This window comes from Equus przewalskii, chromosome 7 (genome assembly GCF_037783145.1).
Source record: "Equus przewalskii isolate Varuska chromosome 7, EquPr2, whole genome shotgun sequence".
NCBI classification, from domain to species: domain Eukaryota; kingdom Metazoa; phylum Chordata; class Mammalia; order Perissodactyla; family Equidae; genus Equus; species Equus przewalskii.
In genome coordinates, this window is record NC_091837.1 from 39,045,033 (window position 1) to 39,072,345 (window position 27,313).

At 40.5% G+C, this 27,313-nt stretch overlaps 1 protein-coding gene across 2 annotated transcripts in view; it reads left to right on the forward strand.

The window, feature by feature from the left end:
- Positions 1–927: 927 nt before the first annotated feature.
- PTPN2 (protein tyrosine phosphatase non-receptor type 2) overlaps positions 928–27,313 on the forward strand; it is an 85,551-nt gene continuing 59,165 nt past the window's right edge. Inside the window, exons 1-2 of one of the 2 annotated variants that reach the window (XM_008525296.2) lie at positions 928–1,342; positions 21,112–21,202. In XM_008525296.2, coding sequence (XP_008523518.1) covers positions 1,274–1,342; positions 21,112–21,202 — 160 coding nt within the window. In that variant the 5' untranslated portion in view covers positions 928–1,273. The remainder of the gene's footprint in view (positions 1,343–21,111; positions 21,203–27,313) is intronic. The other variant, XM_070629565.1, reaches the window with a different exon arrangement.

Sequence of the window (27,313 nt, forward strand, 5' to 3'; positions counted from 1 at the left end):
TAAAACTGGACAATGCAGAAACAGGGAAATCCAAGAGTCAAGGCCTAGTCGAAAAAGAACTCAAGAGAAACCTGAGTCGAGGAGAGAATCTTTATTTCCTTAATTGAAATTTAAATTTCAATATTGGACTGCACAGCTAAAATTTTTCTAAGCCTTCACACTTCTTATGGAGATGATATAAGATATTACAAGCACATGAGTTTACCAACAATGAATTAATTATCTTACTCCGAAGCAAGATGACTTCCATAACCGGCACGTTTGTTTGGTAAAAGATGATGCTCTTTTTTTTTCTTTTAAAATTGGCACCTGAGCTAACAACTGTGGCCAAACTTTCTTTTTTCTGCTCTCTCTCCCCAAATCCCCCCAGGTACATAGTTGTATATCTTAGCTGCAGGTCCTTCTGGTGGTGCTATGTGGGATGCTGCCTCAACGCGGCCTGACGAGGTGTGCCATGTCCGCGCCCAGGATCTGAACCAGCGAAACCCTGGGCCGCTGCAGCGGAGCGTGGGAACTCAACCACTCGGCCACCGGGCTGGCCCCCTTGTTCTTTTTATAGGTAACACTAACTTTTAAGTTGTGTAACGTTTACTTAACAAGCTGTATTTTCCCTAACTCTAGGAGTGGTTGCCTCTCCTTTTGCCATAGTAGTTTATTTGGCACAAAACCCGCAGGCATACAGGAATTAGCATCAAGGATGGTTTACATTCTTTGAAAGGGCTGAGAAATCTGTTCCAAAGTTGAACACAGGTCACCAAACTGACCTAGATGATGTTTAAAATAAATTTCAAATACCGCATTAAAAAAAAAATCAAGACTAGGAAGAAAAAGAGAACTGGGACGGCAAGAAGGAAGGAGGTCTTCTCACGGGACTTCCTTGGCCTGCTGCACTCCTGGGAACCTCGCGGTACTCCACCTCCTCCCTCCGACCAGCCCGAGCGAGTCCTGGGGTCGGGCCACCTTCGGCCCAGACTCTCGGGACAGCAGCCTCTGGGTGGTGCCTTTGGCCCCGCCCCCTACCCACCTGGGCTCCCTCTGGACCACGCCTCCCCGAGCGCCCCGCCCAGCCGCAGTCGGACCGGCTCGGCGCGAGTCAGCGCGCTGACGTCCGACGCTCCAGGTACTTTCCCCGCGGACGGCCCGGACAGGCGTGGGGGCGGGGCGGCGAGCGGAGCGCGCATGCGCCGCAGCGCCAGCGCTCTCCCCGGATCCTGAGGGGCCTGAGCCTCTCCGCCGGCGCAGGCTCCGCTCGCGCCAGCTCGCTCCCGCCGCCATGTCTTCTACCATCGAGCGGGAGTTTGAGGAGCTGGATGCTCAGAATCGCTGGCAGCAGTTGTACTTGGTGAGTCGCGGGCTCGACCGGCAGCCGCTGTCCTCCTCGAGGACCCAGGCTCGCGCCCGGCGGCTCTCGCCCGCCTCCCCCGCCTCCCGCTCGGGGCGGAAGTGGCGGCGCGCGGGCCGCGTCAGGGGCGCGCTTGCGCCGACCGAGTCTCCGGTTCCTTTTGAAAAAAAGCCTGGTTGAGGGTGCTAGTCTTAAGCGCAAGCGCAGAGTTAGTTCTGGAAGGTGGCGCCACAGCGGCGCCTTGTGGCGGGCGTGGACGTGTTCTGCGGCCCCTGGGGACCCAGGAGGCCGGGGGGCGGGGGGCGACCGGTGAGACCTGGGAGCGATTAGAGGGGCCGCGGGGGCCGGTGGGACCGCGGGGGGGCGGTGGGGCCGCGGGGAAGCGTGGGGAGGGGCGGGGGTGGCGGGGAGCCGGCGGCAGCCTCGCGGTCGCTCGCACGCCCCTGCGCCTGGCTCTGCCCACGGACCCCTTTTCCCCTGGCCAGGTGTCCTGGCCGAGCGGGCGGGGGCCGGCCGCGGCGCCCAGTTCCGAAGCCGCGGCCGCTCGTGCCTCGGGTGCTGGCGGTGGCTCCCGGGCCTCTCGGAGCGGCAGTGCCGAAGCCGCAGAGTCGGCCAGAGCTCCTGGCGCCTCAGCTGTTAATTTTCTCAGAGCCCCGTGTCATCGTGTGGGTCGTCCTCCACAAAGAGCTTGCAGGAACGAGGATAGGCTTTGTTTGTATTAGTTAAAAGAAATAATAAGGATGTTGTTCTATTTGAATTTGTTTTACTAAGGCATACTTTACGTACAGTAAAAGACATGTATGTAGTTAAGCAAGTTTCATAAATGTATAATCTGTGCCAGCGCTACTCAAATCACAATAAAGAACCTTTCCACCACCCCAGAAGGTGCCCTCATGCCCCCTTCTCCACCCTATAGGCCACCACTGTTCAGATTTCTTATCACCATAGAATAATCTTGGCTTTTCTCGAACTCATAAGTGGAATCATGTATGTAGTTGAACTCTTGTGACTAGCTTCTCTAGATCAACTAGAGAACCTTTTAATTAAAACAAGTTTGTCTCTGTTAAAATGATTTAACTGCCTGTTCTTTACTGTTTAATTATTAGTATAGTATTCCCAAGGTTGAATTGAGTGGTTGATGAGTTAAGTGCTGCTCCTGCTGTTCGGTTCAGTCTGTGTACAGTAAAAGGGAAAAAAGAAAAGGGCTTTCCTGTAAATCTGGATGATCCTGGGTTTTTCCCCCTTCCATTTAATTAGATGACAGTAAAAAATGTTTCTTTTGTCATTATGTTTAGAATCTAACATTTTCTTCTTGAACACATTAGCAGGAAGTAGAGTAAATACCCTGACTCACATGGGTAGAGAGTATGTTAGAATAGGGTACTAACTTTGAAGAATGCTGGTAAGGACTTTTCCAATTATAGAAAATTTTAAATGCAAATTTTAGTAGGAATCTTAAAGTGAGAGCCTGCCAGCTGTCTTCTCTAGTTACATTTGTTTTAGTAGAGGCTGCTGTCTCCAAGTTGCTAGTGATATATCAAAATACTGATTTGAGAACAGAAAGGTGAAGGCTACAACTTAATTCAGCTTAACATTTTGGTTAAGCAATTTGATGTTTTTTGTTCGGTATCTTTAATATCCTTGAAAATTCAATGAAAACTAATCCCTCACGAGAAAAAGGCATTGACTTACATCTGCTGAAAATTTCACGTTCAGTTTCGAGGAGTTCAGGAAATCCTTCCATGGACTTGTGCCTCAGAATCCTTTAGTTTAATGGGTTGGTCATTGCTCTTATTTTTATTTTTTCCTAATGGAAGAACAAGAGCATTGGTTTGGTCAGTAGAAATCATGCAGTACACACTGGTGTTATAGTAAAAGTAGGTCACAAACCAAGAAAGTTAGTAACAAAAAGCAAGTCTAGGAAGAGTTTAGACTAAGTGTTTTCCTCTGACCCTGGAGTATCCATTCAGCCCTTCTATAGCTATGTACTGAGCATCAGTGGCATGCCAGCCCCTGCTCTGGGCCTTGGAGATTCAGCAGAGAATGCCACAGACGAAGCTCCTGCTCTTGAGGAGCTTACATTCTAGGGCTTGTTCTCTTGAGGGCCTCCTTGCAATTGCATAATTTCATTCATTCACTCTTAACACACCTGTTATGTGCTAGTGTTAGACTGAGTCCCTGCTCTCAAGGATCCAGACTCATGGGGAGTAGTAAATACGTAAGCATGTGAAAACATAAAAGTAATAAATGCAAAAGCTGTGTTAAGCACGAGGTGCTGTACATTCCCAAAGGGGCACACCTGGGAGTTCTGGTGACACTTCCTGGAGGAGAGAGGGCCTTACCTAAGTCTTGAAGGACAAGTAGGCCAGGTGAAGCGAATGAGGGAGGAAGAGAGAATTAGTGTTCCCGAGAAGGAAGAAATGTGTGTAAAGTTCCAGTTCATAGAATGCCAAGAGAACTACCAACAATTTAGCCTGGCAAGGAATGGGGTGTGAAGTTGAGGAGCTAGAGAGAGAAGGCCAGAGAGTAAGACAGAGCCTGTGAGGCCCTTGGAGATCAGACTGAGGAATTTGAGCTACTCCATAGGACTCACCAAGGAATTTTAAGCCTGGAAGTACCGTGATCTTAATATTTACTTTTTAGTGTGATCATTCTACCCGTGGGTTGGATGGGACTAACTAAAGGCCTGTAGCACAGGGAAATGGTCTGTTCGAGTAAACCTGAAGAGAAATGTTGAGCCCTTGAGCTAAGGCAGTAGCAGGAGGAATGAAGGGGAGATCGAGATTTGAAATGGTAAGGGGATAGATGTGTTTGGTTTTGAAACTGTTCAGTTCAGTTTAAGGTACCTGTAAGACATCGAAATGGAAATAGTTTAACATATAAATTTGGAGTTCAGGAGAAGTCTGAGCTATAAATGTGATTTTGGAAGTCATGAGCACGTAGGTGATGTTTCAGGTCCTAGACATGGATAAGATCACCCAGGGAAAATATAGAGGGTTTAGAAATGCTAAAGTCCAAGGACAGAATCCTGACAGACAATAACATTTAAAAGCGTAGGTAGAGAAAGAAGAGCTTGCAAAAAAGACTGGAGAGGAATAGTCATGGAAATGAGGAGAAAATCAGTGGTGGGGTGTGGAGGGAGTTGATGGTCAGCAGGACTACATGCTGTGGATGGGACAAATGAGTTCAAAACTGAGAGGCTCCATTGAATTAACGACTAGAAGATCAACAGGTATCTTAAAGAGAGGAATTTCAATGGGGTACAGAAGTCAGATGCCAGGCGTTGAGAAGAGAAGGTGGAAAGAAGTAGAAACCAGCAAGAACAAGTGTAGACCACTCTTTTAAGAAACCCAACTTGATGGGATAGAGTGAGGAAAGGTAGCTAAAATGAAGCATGATTATGTGACTTCTCTACTTAAAACTTTCAGTGGTTTCCCATTGCTCATAAAGTAAAATTACACCCCTCCTATGGCTCACGAGACCACATGTCCTGCCTCTCCATATGACTTTCTTCCCTGTTTTCCAGTGGGTTCTGTTCCTTGAAATGTGCAAGTCCATTCTCCCTTAGAGCCTTTATAAATGTAGTTTTCTTTGCCTTAGTACAACTCTTCCCAACCACCCCCTCCCCCCCCGCCCCGTTTCTTTTCCCTTTTGCTTAACTGCCTCCTACTCATCCTTGAAGTCTCACTTCCTTAAGGGGGCCTTCCCAACCCTCCCATGCAGCGTATGATCCCCTGTTACATACTTCTATGGGATCCCATGGACTTCCTCTTTCATAGCAGCACATTGGATCTAATGGAGCAGCAGATTAGGGAACATAATTTGCATTAAGCAAACCGCTATTGCTTGAGTAGGGAAAAAGTAGTTAAGTGGGCTGTCTGCTTTGTATATCCTAACAGTGGGTGATATTTATGATAATGTTTGAGGAGAGTTGTGCTTTTTTGGCAATGTTAATTGGACTAGGAAAAGAAAGGCTTTACACTTGAGCAGAAACTAGATATAACTAAAAGCTAGACTTGCTTAGTGGTATGAGAACTTTACACCTTATTGATAGTCTTGTAGGAAAAGCGAATTTATTATTTTGAGTCTGAAACACTCTGGCCCCTTACTCCTTTTTACTCCCTTTGAACAGTTGCGTTTGTGTGTGTGTATGTGTGTGTGTGAGGAAGATTGTCCCTGAGCGAACATCTGTTGCCAATCTTTCTCTTTGTTTTTGCGTGAGGAAGATTGTCACTGAGCTAACATCTGTGCCAGTTTTCCTCTATTTTATGTGGGATGCCGCCACAGTGTGGCTTGACGAGCAGTGCTAGGTACGCACCTGGGATCCAAACCTGTGAACCCCAGGCTGGCAAAGTGGCGTGTGTGAACTTAACCACTACGTCACTGGGCGGGCCCAACGGTTGCCTTTATAACATAACTTTCGATAATAGGAGGTTTCTTGGGAATGAATTACTGAGTTGGGGCAGAACAGACTATTAGTTTGAGTTTATCTTCACTACCTCATCAGAGCTTCATGTAGGCAATGCCAGTACCTTTTGCAAATTAGGCACTTAGTAGGCACTGGATAAATATTTGTTGAATAATGACTTCTTACTAGAGAAGGATGACTTGATATGTTTACATCATTAGGGGATAAACCTAAAGAGAGAGGTTGGAGGTTGAAGAAATAGAAGGGATGATTGTTGGAGCCAGAAACCTCAGAAAGCAGGAGCTGACGGGATCAAGAGCTCACAGGAAAGGGCACAATTGGCAGAGGTGATATTACTGGAAAAGTCTAATTTGATCTGACTGACAAACTAGTAGCATTATTTTAGTCTGAGGTTAATTCTGGCTTTTTGGGAAATGTTCATGATTGCCTTTTTGCCTTTCCTTTAGTCACTGCTGATTGCCGTCTGAATCAGGCTGCAGCATGAGAAGGGCAGAGAAAAGGAACGGAGTTTAGTAAGCCTGTTGGGGAAGCGAGTAAAACTGGAGGGAAATGGGAAAAGCTAAGTCATGGAATAATGTTCCTACTAAGTGGTGGCTCAGAAAGAATTTGGTTGATTAATCAGAGTTTAGGAACCATGTTCTTAACTGTTCATTTTTCTTTCTTTCTTTTTTTTGGTGAGGAAAATTGGCCCTGAGCTAACATCTGTTGCCAATCTTCCTCTTTTTACTTGAGGAAGATTGTCACTGAGCTAACATCTGTGCCAGTTTTCCTCTGTTTTCTATGTGGGATGCTGCCACAGCATGGCTTGATGAGTGGTGTGTAGGTCCACGCCCAGGGTCCAAACCCGTGAACCCTAGGCTTCCAGAGCAGAGTGCATGAACTTAACCACTATGCCACTGGGCTGGCCTCTGGTCATTTTTCTTTATTAGAAATTCGTAGTTCAAATATTGTCAGAGTAGCAGCAGTTTTTACCATTTGTGGGTCAGCTAATTTTTAGAAGTAAGATATCAACCAAGCTTTATTCTTTTAGTACTTACAGTGGGCAGCCAGTTAGGCAGGATGAATTAAAGCTGTTTTGTTGTAAAACACTCCCCAGTAGACATTCTCCTCCTGTTGTTTAATCTTAGTGCTCAGTGCTTTTACATGGTTGCACAGGCTCTTGCTGTATCAAATTCCTTGAATTTCCTTGAAGATCGCCTGCTTTGTCACACAGTAGAGTCTTTGCACGTGTTGGATATACTCTGTGCCTGCCTTGTCTATCTGGGAAACATTTTCCAGGCTAGACTCTAGTCTCCTCAGGCAAAGCTATATGCTCCTTTTTCTCTGATTCCTGAGCCCTCTCTATTCTTTTATTAGGGTATGAGTCACATTGTTTTATAACTGCTTGTCTGTGTAGCTCCTTGAGAGTTGCCTCATTTTTTTGTTTCACCACCATCTGCTTGTAGGCCTGAGAACCTGTGTAGATGCTCAGTAAGTATTCACTAAACAAAAGAATACTGCTCACTTTCTAGAATGTCAGCACCTTGGTTTATTCCGTTTCCACCTCCACCCCATTCACAGCTGAGGAAACACTCTTCCAGCATGAAGTTGTGACTTACGTAAAGTTACCGTATCCATTAGTGACACAACTGGGAGCCAAATCTAGTCCTTGTGATTCTCATTTCAGCGTTATCCTAACTTGCCAGTGTGACCGCCTATGTTGTTTTCTTATGATCTACTTGAGATTAACAGCACTGAGGGAATCACTTAAATTTTTGTGGCAAGGAGGGAGTGGAATATGTTATAATGAATAGGGTCATTTTGGGACTGGGGGCCTTTAAAACAGTATCTGGGATCCATGAATCAGACTGGAAAGGGATTTCCAAGTCCCCTGAAACTGTATGCTAAATTATATATATGTACCTGGGTATTTAGTTTCTAGGTGATTCCATAGGTTTTGGGAGATTCTTAAGTGGATCTCTGTGACTTCTCAAAAGGACCACTGCTTTAAGGGAAAACAGCCTTGGGAATGGTGACCCAACAGAGAATACATCACTAGAAATCAGACTGTGTTTTGCCTTTGACATACTTTATGTAGGTTACTGATACCTATAATTATGGAAATCCAGCTTGTGTTTGTCTCCCAGCCTTTTTAGCTTGCCTCTTGTTCAGTTTCCTGATTTTAACCAGAATCTCCAACAGCTCTTTTTGGCTTCTCCCACGTCATTACTATGCACAGGATTCCCTAGTCCCAGTTGGAGAACTGTTACGGGTCTTTTGCAGTCTCCTGCTCTTCTGTCTCCCTGCTTAATCTCTTTGTTCTGTTACGCTGCTCACTCTCTTCCAGAGAGTAAACCAGAGATAGGGACAGATGAGATCTAGGAAAGAGAAATTAAAATGAACACAAGTGTGCTCTTCACTTTCTCAAATAAGCATACATTTGATTGGTTTCCCCTCGGAGTTCTTATCTAGCTTCTCTATGCTCTCTTCCCTGTCAGCAGCCTGGTAGTTCCACTTAACACTCCATTATGGTCTTTATTTTTTGTTGGTAAGCTGTTAGGGACAGAGAACATTTAAACCAACTGGTGTATTTTTTTTTTTTTTTTAAGATTTTATTTTTTCCTTTTTCTTCCCAAAGCCCCTCGGTACATAGTTGTATATTTTTTGTTGTGGGTCCTTCTAGTTGTGGCATGTGGGACACTGCCTCAGCGTGGTTTGATGAGCAGTGCCATGTCTGCATCCAGGATTTGAACCAGCGAAACACTGGGCCACCTGCAGCGGAGCGTGTGAGCTTAACCACTTGGCCACGGGGCCAGCCCCACCAACTACTGTATGTTTTACCACAAAAATATTTAATTGGGTGTCTACCTCATTCCTTATACCTAAATAAAATCCTGGTTGAGCAATGATATAAACAAAAGAAATGAAGCCATAAAACTGGATAAGAAAACACTGGAGAAAATTTTTTGTAATCGTAGAATAGGGAAGGCCTTTCTGAGCCATGATGCAAAAAATCTTGAAAAGGCTGATAGAAATCTGATTTTATGAAAATTTAAATTTTCTACATGAAAAAATACCATAAGCAAGGTCAGAAGATAATAAATTGAAAAAATATTTGCAATATATGACAAAGGCTTAACTTCCTTAATATGTAAAGAGCTCCTACATGTCAAAAAGAGAAAGGAAGTACCAATGGCTTTTAAAAATAAGGGAAGCTGGGGGCTGGCCCCATGGCCTAGTGGTTAAGTTTGGCACGCTCTGCTTCCACAGCCCAGGTTCGGTTCCTGGCCATGGACCTCTTCCACTCGTTGGTGGCCATGCTGTGGCGGTGACCCGCATACGAAATAGAGGAAGATTGGCACAGATATTAGCTTAAGGCAAATCTTCCTCAAGCAAAAAGAGGAGGATTGGCAACAGATGTTAGCTCAGGCTGAATCTTCCTCAGCAAAAAAAAAAAAAGCGAAGCTGTTCAACTTCATTCGTAATGATAATTGCAAACTATAAGTACAATAAGACCATTTTTCACCTATCAAAGATCAAAAAGTTTGACAGTATAACAGCAGATGAAGGTATGGGGAAACAGCTATTAATAGAAGTGTACATTGATACTGCTTCTTTGGAGGGTTATCCCATGCAGCATTATTTGTAGTAGCTAAAGACTGGAAATAACCTACATGTCCATTGTAGAAGAGTGGTTAAATAATGAATACTATTCAAGTGTTAAAATAGACATGTGAGATCTATGTGGAAGGATTTCCAATATATGTTAAGTGAAAAAAGCAGGGTGCAAAACAGTATGCTAATATTTGTTTCATAGGGGTGGGATAGATAGAAGGAGGGAGGGAGGGAGGAAGGCAGGTGACGACTTATATATGGATAAAGTATCTCTGGGAAGAAGAAACTAGTTAGTATAACGAAATTTGCCATTTTAACCATTTTTAAGTATACGATTCAATGTCGTTGATTACATTTACATTGTTGTGCAACCAACACCACTATTTCCAAAACCCTTTGAGCACCCCAAACAGAAACTCTGTATTCATGAAGCAATAACTCCCTATTCCCCCCTCTGCTAGCCTCTGGTAACATCCACTCTACTTTCTATCTGTGAATTTATCTATTCTAGGTATCTCATACAAGTGAAATCATACAGTATTTGTCCCTTTGTGTCTGGCTTATTTCACTTAGCTTAATGTTGTCAAGGTTGAACTATGTTCTAGCCTATCAACTTCATTCCTTTTTATGGCTTACTAGTATTTTTTTGTATGTATAATACCACATTTTGTTTATCCATTCCTCTGTTAGTGGACAGTTGGGTTCTTTCCACCTTTTAACTGTTGTGAATAATGCTGCTGTGAACATTAGTGTGCAAATATCCATTAGAGTTTCTGTTTTTAATTCTTTTGGACTTAGACCTGGAAGTGGAATTGCTGGATAATGTGGTAATTGTGTGTTTAGCTTTTTGAGGAGCTGCTAAACTGTTTTCCACAGTGGCTGCAACATTTTACATTCCCACCAGCAATGTTTGAGGATTCTGATTTCTGCACATCCTCGCTAACGCCTGTTTTCCATTTTTTAAATTATAGACATGCTAGTGGGTATGAAGTGGTATCTCCTTGTGGTTTAGATTTGCATTTCTCTAATCACTAAGGATGTTGAGCATCTTTTTTAGGTGCTTATTGACCATTTGTATATCTTCAGAGAAATGTCTATTCAAGTCTTTTGCCTTTTTTTTAATGAAGACTTTATTTTTTTAGAGCAGTTTTAGGTTCACAGCAAATTTGAGGGGAAAGATACAGATATTCTGATATACCCTCTGTCCCAACACATATACAGCCTCACCCATTATCAAAATCTCCCGTCAGAGTGATACATTTGTTACAATTGATGAACCTACGTTGACATTGACACATCATAATCATTCCAAGTCCTTAGTTTACCTTGGGGTTCACTTTTGGTGGTGTACATTCTATGGGTTTTGAGAAATGTACGTGTATCCATCATTATGACATCAGAATATTTTCACTGCCCTAAAAATCCTCTCTGGTCTGCCTGTTCATCCCTCCTCCCCATCTCCCAGCCCCTTACAACCACACTGATCTTTTTACTGTCTCCATAGTTTTGCCTTTTCCAGAATGTCGTATAGTTGGAATCATACAGTATGTAGTCTTTTCAGATTGGTTTCTTTCATTTAGCAATATGCATTTAAGTTTCCTCCATGTCTTCATGGCTTGATAACTCATTTCTTTTTGGCACTGAGTAATATTCCACTATCTGGACGTAACACATTTTATTTATCCATTCACCTACTGCAGGACATCCTGGTTACTTCCAAGTTTTGGCAATTATGAATAAAGCTGCTATAAACATCCATGTGTAGGTTTTTGTGTGGACATAAGTTTTGAGCTCCTTTGGTGTAAATACCAAGGAGTGCAATTGCTGGATCATATCGTAAAAGTATGTTTTGTTTTATAAGAAACTGGTAAACTGTCTTCCAAAGTGGCTGTACCATTTTGTCTTTCTACCAGCAGTGAATGAAAGTCACCGGTGCTCTACATCCTTGTCAACGTTTGGTGCTGGTCCAGATTTTGGCCATTCTAATAAGTATCTTTGCCAATTTTAAAATTTTTGTCCTTTTGTTGTTGAATTGTAGGATTTTTTAATATATTTTGGTTATTAATCCCTTGTCAGATATATGATATGCAAATATTTCCTCCTGATCTGTGGGTTTTCTTTTCACTCTATAGTGTCGTTTGATGCGCAAAAGTTTGTAATTTTGATGAAGTCTAATTTATCTATTTTTCTTTTGTCACCTGTGCTTTTGGTGTCATAATTTAAGAAACTATTGCCAAATCCAAAGTCATGAATGTTTTCAATCTCTATGTTTTCTTCTAAGAGTCTTATAGTTTTAGCACTTACATTTAGGTCTTTGATTCATTTTCAGTTAATTTTTGTATATGATAAGGTCCAATTTCTTTCTTTTGGATGTGGATATCCAGTTTTCCCAACACTATTTGTTGAAAAGACTGTCATTTTCACATTGAATGGTCTTAGCCCCATTGTTGAATATCAATTGACCATGAATCTAAGGGTTTATTTCTGAACTTTGTACTCTATTCCATTGATTTATATGTCTGTCTTTATGCCAACCTCACTAATTTGATTACTGTAGCTTTGTAGTAAGTTTTGTAATCAGGAAGTTTGAGTCCTCCAACTTTGTTACTCCTTTTCAAGATTGTTTTGGCTATTCAAGGGTCCCTTGAAATTCCATATAAATTTTGGGATGAGTTTTTCCATTTCTGCAAAAATTGTCATTGGAATTTTGATAGGGCTTCTATTGAATCAGTATACAGGTATACCTCAGAGATGCAATCACATGAACTTAAAGTAAGTCACATGAATTTTTTTGGTTTCCTAGTGCATATAAAAGTTATGTTTACACTATACTGTAGTCTGTTGAGAATACAATAGCATTATGTCTAAAAAAACAATGAACATACCTTAATTAAGAAATGCTTCACTGGGGGGCCGGCTAAGTGGCATAGTGGTTAAGTTTGTGTCCTCAGCTTCGGTGGCCCAGGGTTTGCAGGTTTGGATACTTGGCATGGACCTACACACCACTCGTCAAGCCATGTTGTGGTGACATCCCACATACAAAATAGAGGAAGATTGGCATAGATGTTAGCTCAGGGACAATCCTCCTCATAGAAAAAACCCCAAAACAAACAAAAAACTTTATTGGGGTTTGCTGGATGGTGTAATGGTTAAGTTTGCATGCGCCACTTTGGCAGCCCAGGGTTCGCGGGTTTGGATACCAAGTGTGGACCTACACACTGCTCATCAAGCCATGCTGTGGCAGTGTCTCACATACAACATGGAAGAAGATTGGCACAGATGTTAGCTCAGGGACAATCTTCCTCTCCAAAAAAAATACTTTATTGCTAAAAAATGCTAACCATCACCTGAGCCTTCAGTGAGTTGTAATCTTTTTGCTGGTGGAGGGTCTTGCCTGGATGTTGATGGCTGCTGACTGATCAGGGTGGTGATTGCTGAAGGTTGGGGTGGCTGTGACAATTTCTTAAAATAAGACAACAGTGAAGTTTGCTGCATCGATTGACTCTTCCTTTCATGAACGATTTCTCTGTAGCATGAGACACTTTTTGATAGCATTTTACCCTCAATAGAACTTCTTTCAAAATTGGAGTCAGTCCTGCTGCTGCTTTATCAACTAAGTTTATGTCATGTTTGAAATCTTTTCTTGATATTTTAACAGTCATCACAGCATCTTCACCGGGAGTAGATTCCATCTCAAGAAACCACTTTCTTTGCTCATCCGTAAGAAGCACCTCCTCATCTGTTCAAGTTTTATCATGAGATTGCAGCAATTCAGTCGTATCTTCAGGCACCACTTCTAGTTCTCTTGCTGTTTCCACCACATCTGCAGTTACTTCATCCACTGATGTTTTGAATCTTTCAAAGTCATCTGCGAGGGTTGGAATCAACTTCTTCCAAACTCCTGTTAATATTGATATCTGACCTCTTCCCATGAATCACGAATGTTCTTAATGGCATTTAGAATGGTAAATTCTTTCCTGAAGGTTTTTAATTTACTTTGCCCAGATTCATCAGAGGAATCATTGTCTATGGTAGCTATAGCCTTATGAAATGTATTTCCTAAATAATAAGACTTGAAAGTCGAAATTCCTCCTTGAGCCATGGGCTGCAGAATGGATGTTGTGTTGGCAGGCATGAAAACAACATTAATCTTATTGTACATCTCCATCAGAGCTCTTGGGTGACCAGGTGCATTGTCAATGAGCAATAAAATTTTGAAAGCAATCTTTTCTCTGAGCAATAGGTCTCAATGGTGGGCTTAAAATATTCAGTAAACCATGTTGGAAACAGGTGTGCTGTCATCCAGGCTTTATTGTCCCATTTATAGAGCCCAGGCAGAGTAGATTTAGCATAATTCTTAAGGACTCTAGGATTTTTGGAATGATAGGTGAATGCTGGCTTCACCTTAAAGTCACCAGCTGCATTAGTCCTTAACAAGAGAATCCGCCTGTTCTTTGAAGCCAGGCATTGACTTCTCTCTAGGCGGCATCTTCAGCCAACCTTTGCCAGCGTCAAACTTTTCTTCTGCAGCTTCCTCACCTCCTAGCCTTCATAGAATTGAAGAGAATTATGGCCTGGGTTTGGATTAGCTTTGGCTTATGGGAATGCTGTGGCTGGTTTGATCTTCTATCCAGACCACAAACGTTTCCATATCAATAATAAGGCTGTTTTGCTTTCTTTTCATTTGTGTCTTCAATAGAGTAGCACTTTTAATTTCCTTCAAGAACTTCTCCTTTGCCTTCCCAACTTGGCTGTTTGGTGCAAGAAGCCTAGCTTTCGGCCTATCTTGGCTTTCAACATTCCTTCCTCACTAACCTTAATCATTTTAGCTTTTGACTTAAAGTGAGAGATGTGCAATTCTTCCTTTCACTTGAACACTCAGAGGCCCTTGTAGGGTTGTTAATAACTTCAATATTCATGTGTCTCCAGGAATAGGGAGGCCTAAGGAGAGTGGGAGAGATGCAGGAATGACTGGTCAGTAGAGTAGTCAGAACACACACAACATTTATCAATTAAGTTTGCTGTCTTGTGAGCATGGTTCATTGTGCCCCAAAACAGTTACAATAGTAACATCAAAAATCACTGTTCACAGATCACCATAACAAATATAATAGTAATGAATAAGTTTGAAATATTGTGAGAATTACCAAAATGTGACACAGACACAAAGTGACCAAATACTTTTGGAAAACGGCGCCAATAGACTTGCTCAATGCAGGGTTGTCGCATACCTTCAATTTATGAAAAATGCAGTATCTGGGAAGCGCAATAAAATGAAGTGCAATAAAATGAGGTATGTCTGTATTGCTTTGGGTAGTTTTGTCGTCTTCATATTAAGTCTTCAAAGTCATGAACATAGGATGTCTTTCTGCTTGTTTAGATTGCCTTTAATTTCTTTCAGCAACCTTTTGTAGCTTTCAGTGTACAAGTCTTTTACCTTCTTGGTTAAGTTTGTTCTTAAGTATTTTATTCTTTTTGATTTACCACTGTAAATGAGATTGTTTTCTTAATTTCCTTTTTTGGATTTTTCATTGCTAGTGTATAGAAATAGAACTGATTTTTGTGTGTTGATTTTGTGTTTTGCAACTTTCCTGAATTTGTTTGTTAGCTCTGACAGTTTTTGTGGAATAAGTTTTCTACAAGATTATGTCACTCGTGAGTACAGATAGTTTAACAACCCTCTTTCCAATTTGGATGCTTATTATTTCTTTTTTTTTTTTTTTTTGCCTTATTGCTCTGGCTAGAACTTCCAGTACTATGTTGAATAGAAGTGGTGAAAGTGGGAATCCTTGTCTTGTTCCTAATTTTTTTTCTAAATAACTGCTTGCTTTTATAATACTGTTTGTTGAATAATCTATTCCTCCTTCCCCCTCCCTCTTCATTTACAATACCATCTTTATAATTTGCAGGACTCTTTTATGTGTATTGGGTGAGTGAAGCATGAACAAATGGCTGCATTATCTGATCTCTCTCCACCTGTTCATCCTCATTTCTTCCATTTCCCTCTCTCAGGTGCCACGAGTCTTGTGTTGCTTATACTTCTTGCAAGACATCAGTTATTCGTTCTCTGATTCATTTATTTTTCATGTACTGTGACATCTTTGTGACTTTGCATAAGCCATTTTGTTTGCTTGGACCTGTCTTTCCCTGCTTGTTTACATGGCATACTCCTGCTCATTCTTCAGGTCTGTTCATGCACTGTACTCCTCACACCCTCAGGCGAAAATAAATTCTCTTTTTTTTTTTTTTTGGAGGAAGATTAGCCCTGAGCTAACATCTGCTGTCAATCCTCCTCTTTTTGCTGAGGAAGACTGGCCCTGAGCTAACATCCGTGCCCATCTTCCTCTAATTTATATGTGGGACGCCTACCACAGCATGGCTTGCCAAGTGGTGCCATGTCCGCACCCGAGATCCAAACCAGTGAACCCTGGGCTGCCGAAGCAGATCGTGCACACTTAACCGCTGTGCCACCAGGCCGGCCCCTAAATTCTCTTTTGGTGTTTACTTTAAATGTGAGCATACTTTTATTATGGCACTTATTAGACTGGCTCCTTGATAGCCTGAAGGGAAATTCTGAGGTCTGATTTAAAAAAAGGGGGAAAGTTGTCAGACACAGTTGTACTAATAGCAGTAAAAATTGACACCAAGAATAGTGATAGAAAATGAGAAATGGATATAATTTTCCAGGTCCTTAATCCTATGCAGTAGAAGCTTTTTTGTTGTTGTTCTTATTTGTCATTGACATGACCAAAATGAAATGATAAGAAAAAAATCTACATTATTATTTGACACCAGAGAAGGTCTCACCCACGTGTATGAGACTTAGAGGATTTTGGTAGTAAACAGTGTGAGCGAGCGTCCACAAAAGCGTGGGTAAGGGCTGATGCCTGCACTTTTCTCTCTGTAAAGATGAACAAACAAATGTTAGAAAATTCTGAAAAATTCATGATGTTACAAAATGTGAAAAATTCAGCACCTCAAGAAAATGAGACTAGTTCGATCATTTAGAACATGTAAAATAGTGTAAGAAATAGAGAAAATTGAAATTCAGATTCTCAAAATGACAAGAGTGAGTTGTAAAGATAAAGTGAGAACAGGAAAAAGTCTTAAAGTTATAAAAAATAATTGTTTAAAAGTTCAGGACTCTCTAGCAAAATAGGTAGTGCAGAATACCAAGTGAGGTTGAGAAAAATGTTTGCGCATTCAGGAAAAAGATCTTAAAAATGAATATTGTGAGAGAGCATTTAAAATACACGAAGGAGGATCTCAAATCTCTGTGATAGGAGTTACTGAAAGAGAGAACAGAGGAAATTGAGATGAAGCAATAACCAAAGAAAAAGCCGAAGAATATCTCTGGCTGAAGAAAGCCTTGAACCTCCAGATCAAAGGGGACTGCAAAGTCTTCACCAGGAATATATTTAAAAAGCATGAAAACCTAGGTGCATCTGTTACTGAACCTGATTGGTTTTTGCCCATAACCCAGAAAGCCAAACACCGAGATGACGAGATTGTAGCAGAGAGAGTTTTAATCACAAGGCAGCAAAGTGGGGAAGTGGGGGAATGAGTCTCAAATTCATCTCTTCAGAAATGGGGACTCAGGGATATTTATGGGGTAGGGGGCAAGGTGGTTTGAAATGTGGAGATAGATGATTGGAGAAGTGAGGTAATGGATGATCTGTGCAAGCACAGACCAACTTCATGCCTCTTCATAGGACACATGTTCACAAAATGGCAGTGTTAGCATGATCTGTGGGTGAAGTTTTTAGCCTCTTGATGTCAGAAGGTCACTTATCAGGCATTTGCACAGGCCCAGTTGATGGGTTGGGGTCTCGGCCAGCCTGAACTGGACAGGGGCTTCCTAATTCCTGAAAAACAGCTCAAACATCCATTACCATGGTGACCCAGGCACCAGGGAGATTTTATCTATATGAACCTAGTTGGAGTCAGCTAGCATATTGCCTAAACAGCACAGTTAACAGTGGGCAGAGGAATAACTAAAAGCTATTATCAGTAATTGCAAAAAAGAAAAAAAAAAATCTAGTTACCAGCTACCTACTCATCAATGGCTAACTGTTTACCAGTCTCACATCCTGATGAGTGTTCTAAATATTTAGCATAAAGAAAAAACCCTGCAACATAGAAAAACAAATTATCTTTAGAGAAGAACAAATCAGATTTGCATCACTCTTATGTACTCTGGTATTGGATGCCTGAAGATAATGAAGAAGCGTCACCTAAATGCTGTGAGAAATGGAATAGATATAGAAAGTAGGTTTGGTCAGTGAAGCCAAGTAGAATCTAGAGTTAACTCTAAATAATTATGGTTGCGAACTTTAAGTTGTGAATGTTAAGAAATATTTTTGAAGTAATTGAAAATTTAAAAAACTCTGTATCCAAAGTTTTGGATTATTTCAAGAAAATATGGAGGATTGAGCTGTAGGAAGAGGAAAGTAAAACCCATGGTAATTGTACCATATATTTTACTAATAGAGATTTATTAGTAGATGCTTTTATTAGTAGAAAAATAAAAGTTCAATGTGCTTTTTACAAAATTTTAAGACTAATCTCCAATAGAATAGAAATGATATTTTTACTTCTAAATTACTAGAGGGAAAGAGGAACAAAGAAAACCTTGATTAATACAGTAAAAAAAAAAATGGGGAAAATGAATTAAGCATAATATGTAGAAAACAGCGGTCTTATCACTTTTGGATGAAAGAAGAAATCAGTACTGCCATTAGAGACTCTAGAAAATAATGAGATGACAGTATTCTAAACTTAGAGGATTTGGCCAGTCTTTATTAAAGCAAGAAAAAAAAAAGAATACTAATGAACTAAGCATTTTATTTAAGCTAGGAAAATAACAGTAAAATGAAACAAAGCTTTAGAAAGGACAGATCGAATACAAATGAAAAGCAGAAGTAAATGAGTTAGTGTCTCCTTTCCCCCTTGCAAACAGGCAGTTCAATTTGACCTACAATTATCCTTCCAAAATTCTAATATATCATCAACAAATACTGTTATCAAACCTGAAGTGAGCTCCCTCACCCATCGCGCAGCAAGCTAATCTCTGACACGAAGTGTAGTGGAAGAAAGGAGGAATTTTATTGCAAAGCGCTGAGCAAGGAGAATGGGCAGCTAACACTGTAATCCTGAACTCCCCGAAAAGCTACAAGCAAGGGTTTTTCTTTGGGGTTTTAGGGAAGGAAGGGGAAGTGTGTGGCTAAAGTTTACAGTCATTGTAGCTTCTCAGTGCCCCTGCTAGATGCTTAATCAGGCACGGGCTGTCAGCAAGCTACTCAGTCATCACTGGTCCTCCTTCTGTTCTGCAAAGCAAGCTCAGAAACTTTGGTTATTTGTTTCCCAAGTTAACCTTGTGGGTACCAGGCATGGTTTCACCCTAATCCAGGGAAATTTTAACTCCTTCATCCTCAGTTTCGATATTATCTAGAAATACAGTATAAACACCATTCCCAAACTTATCCTGGGAATATAAAAATGGTCAATATGAGGGAGTGTGATTCTGTAATTCACCGTAATAGATTAAGGAGAAAAAACAAGTAGTCATGTTGATGTCAGTTAAAATAGCAACAAAAAAAATTTTTTTTTTGAAGATTTTATTTTTCCTTTTTCTCCCCAAAGCCCCCCGGTACATAGTTGTGTATTTTTTAAATTGTAGATCCTTCTAGTTGTGGCATGTGGGATGCTGCCTCAGCATGGTCTGATGAGTGGTGCCATGTCTGCACCCAGGATTCGAACCGGTGAAACCCTGGGCCACTGAAGCACAGCATGCGAACTTAACCACTTGGCCCCGGGGCCAGCCCCAGCAACAAAAAATTTTTAATACTTAAGAGTAAACTTAACAAGAAATGTGTTGGGTTTATTTAAATTAAAAAAGCGACAAGGAAGACTTAGATAAATGAAGAAAAATACCTGGTTCTTGATGGAAGAATTGGTATTATAAAGCTGTCAGTCCTCCATGAATTGACATATATGTGTAATATTTATATGTAATTAGAAAAAACTCAGCCTAAAGAAGATTTAAATTTAAGGTTTGTCTGAAAGAGTAAACAGTCCAGAAAAATCAAGATAATATTTGAGGACAAAAAAAAGATAGGACTTTAGTCCAACTGGTGTTGAGAGTGAGACAAAACCTCATTCCCAGACCTTCTTGAGAAATATTGGTAAAATATGCCCTTGATCCGGGAGTTCCATTCTTATAGGGTTATCAAGAAATACTTTGAAATGTATGTATGATCATAATTAAGGGTGTTCATCACATTGTTTTTAATAAAGGGTGTTGACTGGAAACCTAAAGCAAATATTACACTTCGTGATTGAACCTTAGAAGCAGTTCTTTCAAAATCAGAGGAAAAAATATTTCTATTTGACGCTGAATAGGAAGTCCTAGTCAATGCAATTAGATAAGAAAAATAAGAGGTAAGGATAAATAAGAAATATGAAGTCTAAGGAAGAGACAGAATTATCAATTTTTGCTCATATTAAGAAGTTCAGAACCAGCTACAAAATATTAGAGAGCTCAGCAAGGTTGCTGGATGTGAGATAGCTTTCAGAAGTCAATAGCAACAGTTGTAACGTGCACGTATGTATTTGTTTCTTTTTCTGTCTGTGTGGCAAATTGCGTTTTCCAAAATGGCTGTACCAACGTATGTTTAATCCCACTTGCTCTTTGCACACTGTGACTGAGATTCCTCCCACTGAGAGGTGGTCTGTGTTCCCTACTCTAGCATCTTGGAAAGCCCACTGGCTAAAAATATGAACTAGAAAGTTACCTGTCATTGGGCTGGTGGGAGTGGTGGCAGGCAAGAGGATGAGGAAACAACTATAAGGGCATTCCTTAAGAAATGACTTGAGTAATTTATGCTTAATTTATAGAACTGTCTGGTACCTAAATTTTAAAATGCTTTTTCTCACACGTGGTAGTGTGAGCAAAAGCCCAAAATAATTTTTGCTGTTAATACACACCTTTTTTGGGGTATGTTTTTGTTTTTACCAGAATTCTTAGAATAGTATTCCAATTTGGAGAAAAAAACCTGGTCATAGTGGATACACTAGATAGCTGAGTGCCTAGTGCAGGCATACTTTCACAGAATCTCCTCCATAGTAGAATGCAGAGAACCATAAGTGTCCTAAAATGAGCCTGAGGCCTAGTGATTGTTGCTAAGTATTTATGGCTCTAGAAATAAAATTTTAGGATATTTCTGAGCTCAAAATAAAGTACCAGTTAAATGCCATGAAGATCAAGGAACAGATTAAAATTTTAAGATAGAAACTCCAAAGTACAGGTAGATTAAGAGAGTTTGGTCAGCAATTTGAGTATGATGTGGTTAACCTTAGATACCTCCATTGCATTAATTCTCTTATATAAAGTGTTTGATCATGCTTGTAGGTGTTGAATATATCATGGCAGTAAATAAAGATATCAAAAGCAGAGACTTTGGTGTCTGAAGGTCCCTGATTCAGTCCTGGGATCTGCCACGTACTTGTGACCTTTGGCAGATTATTTAACTTCTCAAAGCCTATCATCCCTCACATATAAAATGGGGAAGATAACCATTCCCATTGGTGTTGTGAGAATTGAATGCGATAATGTAGATAATGTGCTTTGCATAGTATTTGGCATATCGTAAGTGCTCAATAAATATTATTTTGTACTGGCTGGGAAAGTATCTGTTTTGCTGTATAAAATTTGAGATATATTAAAATATATTTTTGTTATTTTAAGGAAATTCGCAATGAATCCCATGACTATCCTCATAGAGTGGCCAAGTTTCCAGAAAACAGAAATCGAAACAGATACAGAGATGTAAGCCCCTGTAAGTACTTGAAGGTTTGTGTGCATGTGTTTGTTTGATGGTTTGTTTTAGGAGGCAGGATATGGTGGAACAGAAGGTTTGGGGTCAGAGTTGATAAGTACAGTAATTTTTTTCAATATTAATGTAATACGTGTTCTTTAATGAAAAATTTCAAGGCATAGAATAGTAGAAGGAAAAAAATTGCTCATAATTATTTCATCCTTAAAACGCAGCCACCGTTATTTTGATGTATTTCCTACCAACCTTTTTTTCTTTTCTTATGCATAATTTTTAAAAAAATAATTGTAATCATATATGTATGTGTATTCATATACATATACACTTCCTTTTCACATTATTCTGTAGCTTTTATAAGTGTTATTTAATATATTTATCAGTGTAGTTGGTTTTTTCCTTCCAAATTACAAAAGTAGCATGTAGTCACTGTGGAAAACTTGTAAAACATAGAAACGTGTTGTCAGGGAGGGAGAAATTTTCTCCTTAACCCTCTCAATTTCTTATGGTTCTAGTAAAATTGACACAAGACCAGATTAATAGGAGAAAAACTGATTTAATACATGCACATAGGAGGTCATAGAGAAATGATGCCCTCTGGGATGGGCAAAGCAGGCTGCTTTTATATCTTTTACATAAAGAAATAATAAATTTGTAAGGAATTGACAGGACAAAAAAACAGGTTTGGAATATGTAATTAATGAGGAATTAGAGCAGTATTAGCAGTCTTAAGGTAGTAAATTAATAAAAGTAACAAGGTGTGTTTATATAGGGTTCTCAGCCCTGAATGCTCTAGCTCTGGTGCAGGGAAGGTACCTTTCGCATGGGAGATTTATTTCCTGCCTTGAGGGGGAACAGAAAAAGGAGGGTCCAAACTTTACTTTAAGTCAACACAGGTAACTTTAATTCAAAATAATCAATATGCTGTTGTGGGATATTTGGGGGCAACCTGCCCTGGGCCCCAATAGTGTAAAGGAAAAAAACCTCATTATTTAAGAACAAAAATTGGGTTTATTTTCTTTTGGTATTTTTTTCTGTATGAACATATACAAATATTCTTTTATACTCAAAATAGAATCCTGCACATACTAATTTGTAGCTCTTAAGCTACTTAGCAGTATATTGTAAACGTTTGCCTATCCTAAACACAGTCTTTCAGTAGCTTTGGATATGCCATTCTTTTACATAGCAGTTCCGCCCGGTTGGACATTTGGATTCTGATGTGTACACACACACAAACACACACTTATGTGTGCAATTGTAATACCAGGGTTTTAAAAATGAGTTCATCATAAGGTCATTTTATGTTTTGTTCTGATTGATACCATTTGTTGAGGTATTAAATCAGGCTGCCTTACTACTCCAAAATGTTTCCCTATGTTTGATTTTAGTGGGTTAAACATAGACATTCTCTTTAGGGCTGCTTGTTAGTAGGAACTTTTAAAAAAATATTGAATCTATTGCATTTTGGCTTCTGCTGTTTTGTGTTTCCTTCTTTTAGTTGACAAGGGTGTAGTGTTAGTGTGCCAAGGCTTCCAGTATAGGCTGAATAATCTCATTCTACTCAAGGCCACAGGGTGCATACCTTTATAGATGATGTACTCCTTGTTAGGAGAATTTGGATATACCACTGAACATCTATCAATTACTGGGGAAAAAATCTGTACTTTTATTCTTATATGAATAGAATGTTTTTCCTTATGTTGATCAAGTACATTTTCATGAAGAACGTATTGGCTGATTTTAGACAAATCAAATGAGCACTTATCTCTTAAACTATTTCATGTTTGTTATACATTACTTATTAAATGTTATGTTCCTCTTGCATGGTTTTTTCCTTACGAATTAGAAGTGTTTGTAAAGATTAAGTAGCTATGAGAGAGTGGTTTTTCATTCTCCTTCAGTTGCATACTTGAAGACATGACAAACTTCCTCTGAAACCTGTGGCTTCCCATGGCAACAATTCTGGTGTGGGTATGTGTTCATGGAATGGAAGTTCAGGCAGTAGTTCTAATGTTTAGGGGCCCCTTCATCACCTCCAAATTTCTGGTTGAGGATCACTGAGCTAGAGAGACTGATTCTCTAGTCTTTACTAAGAGTTTTGAAGATGGTATTTTCCAATCGTACACCTTGCCTTTAATTAAAAAAGAAACCAACAACTGTATTTTGATAATTGTGGATTTGCATGTGATTGTAAGCAATAATACTCAGAGATTGTCTATACCCTTTACCCAGTTTCCCCCACTGGTAAAATCTTGTATTACTAGGAGCTGGCCACCAGTGGTTAAGTTTGGTGCACTCTGTTTCAGCAGCCCCAGGTCCCAGGTTCGGTTCCCGGGAGCAGGCCTACATCACTCATTGGCCGTGCTATGGCAGCAACCCACATATAAAGTGGAGGAAGATTGGCCCGGATGTTAGCTCAGGGCTGATCTCCCTCAAGCAAAAAAAGAGCAAGATTGGCAATAGATATTAGCTCAGGGCTAGTCTTCCCCCAGGGGGAAAAAAATCTTGCATAACTATAGTATAATAGCACAACTAGGAAATCGACAGTGATACAATCCATCCAGATTTCACTGGTTTTATATGGACTCATTTGTGGATGTGTTTAGTGTGTGCAGTTTTATCACATGTGTAGATTTGTGTGATCTTCACCACAGTCCGGATACAGATGAGTAGAATAGTTCTATCACAAAATCCCTCCTACTATCCTTCTATAGCCACAGACCTCTCCCTCCCTCCCTCCCTCCCTCCTGGTTGCATTTAATTTTTTATGTATCTGTTGTAATTGCAGTCATTAGATGTGATAAACTACATTTGAATTCCCTCATTAGTTTTATCAAATTGATCTAAATGGAGGAACTTTTAAAAATTGGAACTGAGACATTTTTAAAAGACATTTGTAACTTAAATTACTCTCAAGTATACAAATCAATAAAACTCTTGTGATTTGTCTCCTAAGCATTAGACTTCTATATCCAACTGCCTGTTGGACATCTCCAGTTGAAAGCTGCAAGGAGACCTCTGTTTACAATGTACTTACCAGCCCGCCTCCATCGTCATTAGCTTGGGCTGTTTTCCCTGTACCCCTTCTTAGGAAGAGAGCATTCACCTTGTCTTGGTACCTAGTGTTAGGAAGAGGCATTTCTTTCTCAGAGGAGATGCTGCCTAGTGCCTCCTCCTGCCACCTGGTCCCCTCTGCTGCCTTTCTTGCCACCATTTCCAGTGTTCACAGGAGCTGCACTCTGCTGTGAACATGCCACTCTGAATGCTCTCAACCCTTCTTCATCCTAGTTGAAGTCTGGCTCTCCCCTAAGTTAACTGTCTTTCTTTCTTCCTCCGGTGGAGGCTGCTCATTCTTGCTTCCTACATGGCCAGAGTTTCATAGTCTAAGCTATTACTCTCCAGCTTGCAAATTAAAATGATCTCCTCTAAGGCTTGTGCTGTCCGGATGCATCACATTATTGCTCTCATATCTATTCTTTCCTGGATTCATAGTCAGTGCTTGTCTTGTAGCCTCCTCTCAGACATTTGCTGAAGGCTGGAGTGCTGAGGATGCCATACACTATCTTTCTCTTTGCCCTCGTCTTCTCCCTGTACCTTCTTCATTCTGGGTGACATCGTGTCTCTGGGAAGGAAACATACAACACTTGCCTCATAGTCCTAGACCTCTTCAGCTCTCAGCCTTCAGTCATCTTCACCCGTGCAGTCTTAAACACTGCTACCTGAAGGGCTACTCTGTCTTTCCAGTTCTTTGACTTCATCAAGATCTTTAGTTCTGACTTTTTCATTTATTGTAGTATATTACTTCCTTTCTTATCTTATTACTTGTTAAGTTTCTTGCTGTTCTTATCTGTTAAAAAATAATCTCTGTGGGCCTTTAATTTTACCCATGCTATGAAAGCCCAACCTTGGAATAATCAGTCATTCAGCTTCTCTAACGTTTGGGCTAGTGTGTGTATGCTGGGTAGACTCCAGTATGAGCCAGGCCTGCTGTTGCCTTGATGTCCTCCTACATGTCCTCATCAATTCACTGCCGTTTAGTCTGGTTCTTCCCTGCCTAAACCATAACTCGAACCCCACCCACCCCCTCTCTCACTCAGAATGTGATCTTGCCTTCAATTCTGCAGAGAAAAATTTTGAAAATCAGGAAATAGCTATTCAACTTCATGTTCTACCACCTGGAAACTTGTTTTTCTTCGCACTCATCCTTTCCTGAAGTCCTGGGAGAAAAACCTTCCCTCCTCCTGTCCTAGGTTTGTACCCCAATTCCTCGTTCCTCCTCATGGACCTCACTCTCTCATCGCCACTCTTCTTGTGTCTTCAACCTCTTTCTCTCTAATACTCTTTTCCCTTGTTATATAAATGTGCTCCAGTCTTTTCAGATCTCAACCCTCATATCCCACCTCAGCCCGCACTTACTTTATTGCCTACATGGACACATCCACATGTGTGCATACACATATGTACACACAGAATCTTAAAAGAATACACCATACTATTTGTCTCTCCATTCTTATCACCCCAGCCTCCTCACTGAAACTTTTATTCTAAAGTACTATTAGCTTTCTAGTTTTCAGATGCAATGAGGGACTTTCCATTGGTTTCCTTTCTTATCAGTCTGTGACTTTTGACATTGTTGACCATGCCTTCTTCCCTAACACCATATTTTTTTCTAATTTTGCTATTACTTCTCTGGCTGATCACCCATTTTCAGAGCTTCTCTTCCTAAGTTTGCCTTTGTCGTCTTCAGAATTCTCTCTCTGTCTCTCCCTCCTTCTCACTCCAAGACTTGTATGAATGATCTCATCTTTGATGGGTTCAGTTACCATCTCTCTGCTTATGACCATAAATCTCATCTGCAGCCTAGGTCTCCCTTCTTAGCTATAGATGCATTTTTGTAAGTCTCTCTGTTACAGATGTCCTCAGACTCAGTATGTCTAGACATTGAGCTAACATTCTTCCTGAACACAATCCTTTGGTCTCAACCCTAAAACCTGCTCTTTGTGCTTTATTCCCCATATTCATAAATGGTACCACTATTCACACATTTGCTGAAGCTAGAAACTCAGACTACTCTCTCACTTATCTCCCACCTCTAGTTAGTAACTAAGTAATTATAATTCCATTTCCACAATATATTTCAAATCTGCTCTCTACTCTGTTCATATTGGTTTGGTTCAGGCCCTTAGTATTCTTTTCCTGAATTAGTACAACAGTCTCTTAATTAGTCTCCTTGTCTCCATTCTATTCCCACTTCAGTCTGTTCTACACATGGTATCCAGAGTAATCTTTGTATAATGCAAGTCTTTTTTCCACTCCTCTCTCCAGTAATGCTTCTTAAGTTTTATGAAACGTTAAAGTTCTTTAGCATTATCATACGAACCTTTTGGGGACTGACCCTTTAAACATCTCTCTAGAATTTTTGTAGCCATTTTTCTACAAATTAGTCATTTTGGTAAAACTGAATCACTTGGGGTTCTCCCGCTGTGAGTGGGTTTTAATACCTCAGTGTCTGAATGTCATTCCCTTTTTGGAATATCCTTCTCTCCCTGACTCACTTCAGTCAAAGTCCTCTTCCTCTAAATATCATATCAAGGACCTCTTTCCCATGGGTGTTATTCTCACCTGATAGAGGAGGTCTTGGAACTGGTGAGTCTCATTAGATTTAGATGGACCCAGGAATGCGTATTTTTTAAAAGCTCACAGGATGATGCTGTTATACCTTTCTTGATTGATAGTCATTAGTTCATTTAAAAATGTATTTCCATACATAGTAGATACTTCACAATTAATTGGTTTGACTCAGGAAATGTGTATTGTGAACCAGCTACATATCTAACGCTATGCTGTGCACCAAGAATGCAACTAATATAGTGACAAAGGCATCAAGGCAGAGTGAGCTCTTCCCTTAGATTCTCCCCTCTAAGATACAATGAAAAGGACATTCATAAACCAACAGAGGACATTCACACAACACAGAAGATATCTGAGAGACCCACACAGCCGTACACCTGAAGGTGGGGGTGATGGACCCCTGAGAGGGAGTGGAAGAGGGTAAGGGGATCTCCTCTTCCTCCCGCAGTGGCAGCAACCCAGGGAGTGGGACCACATGCAGCT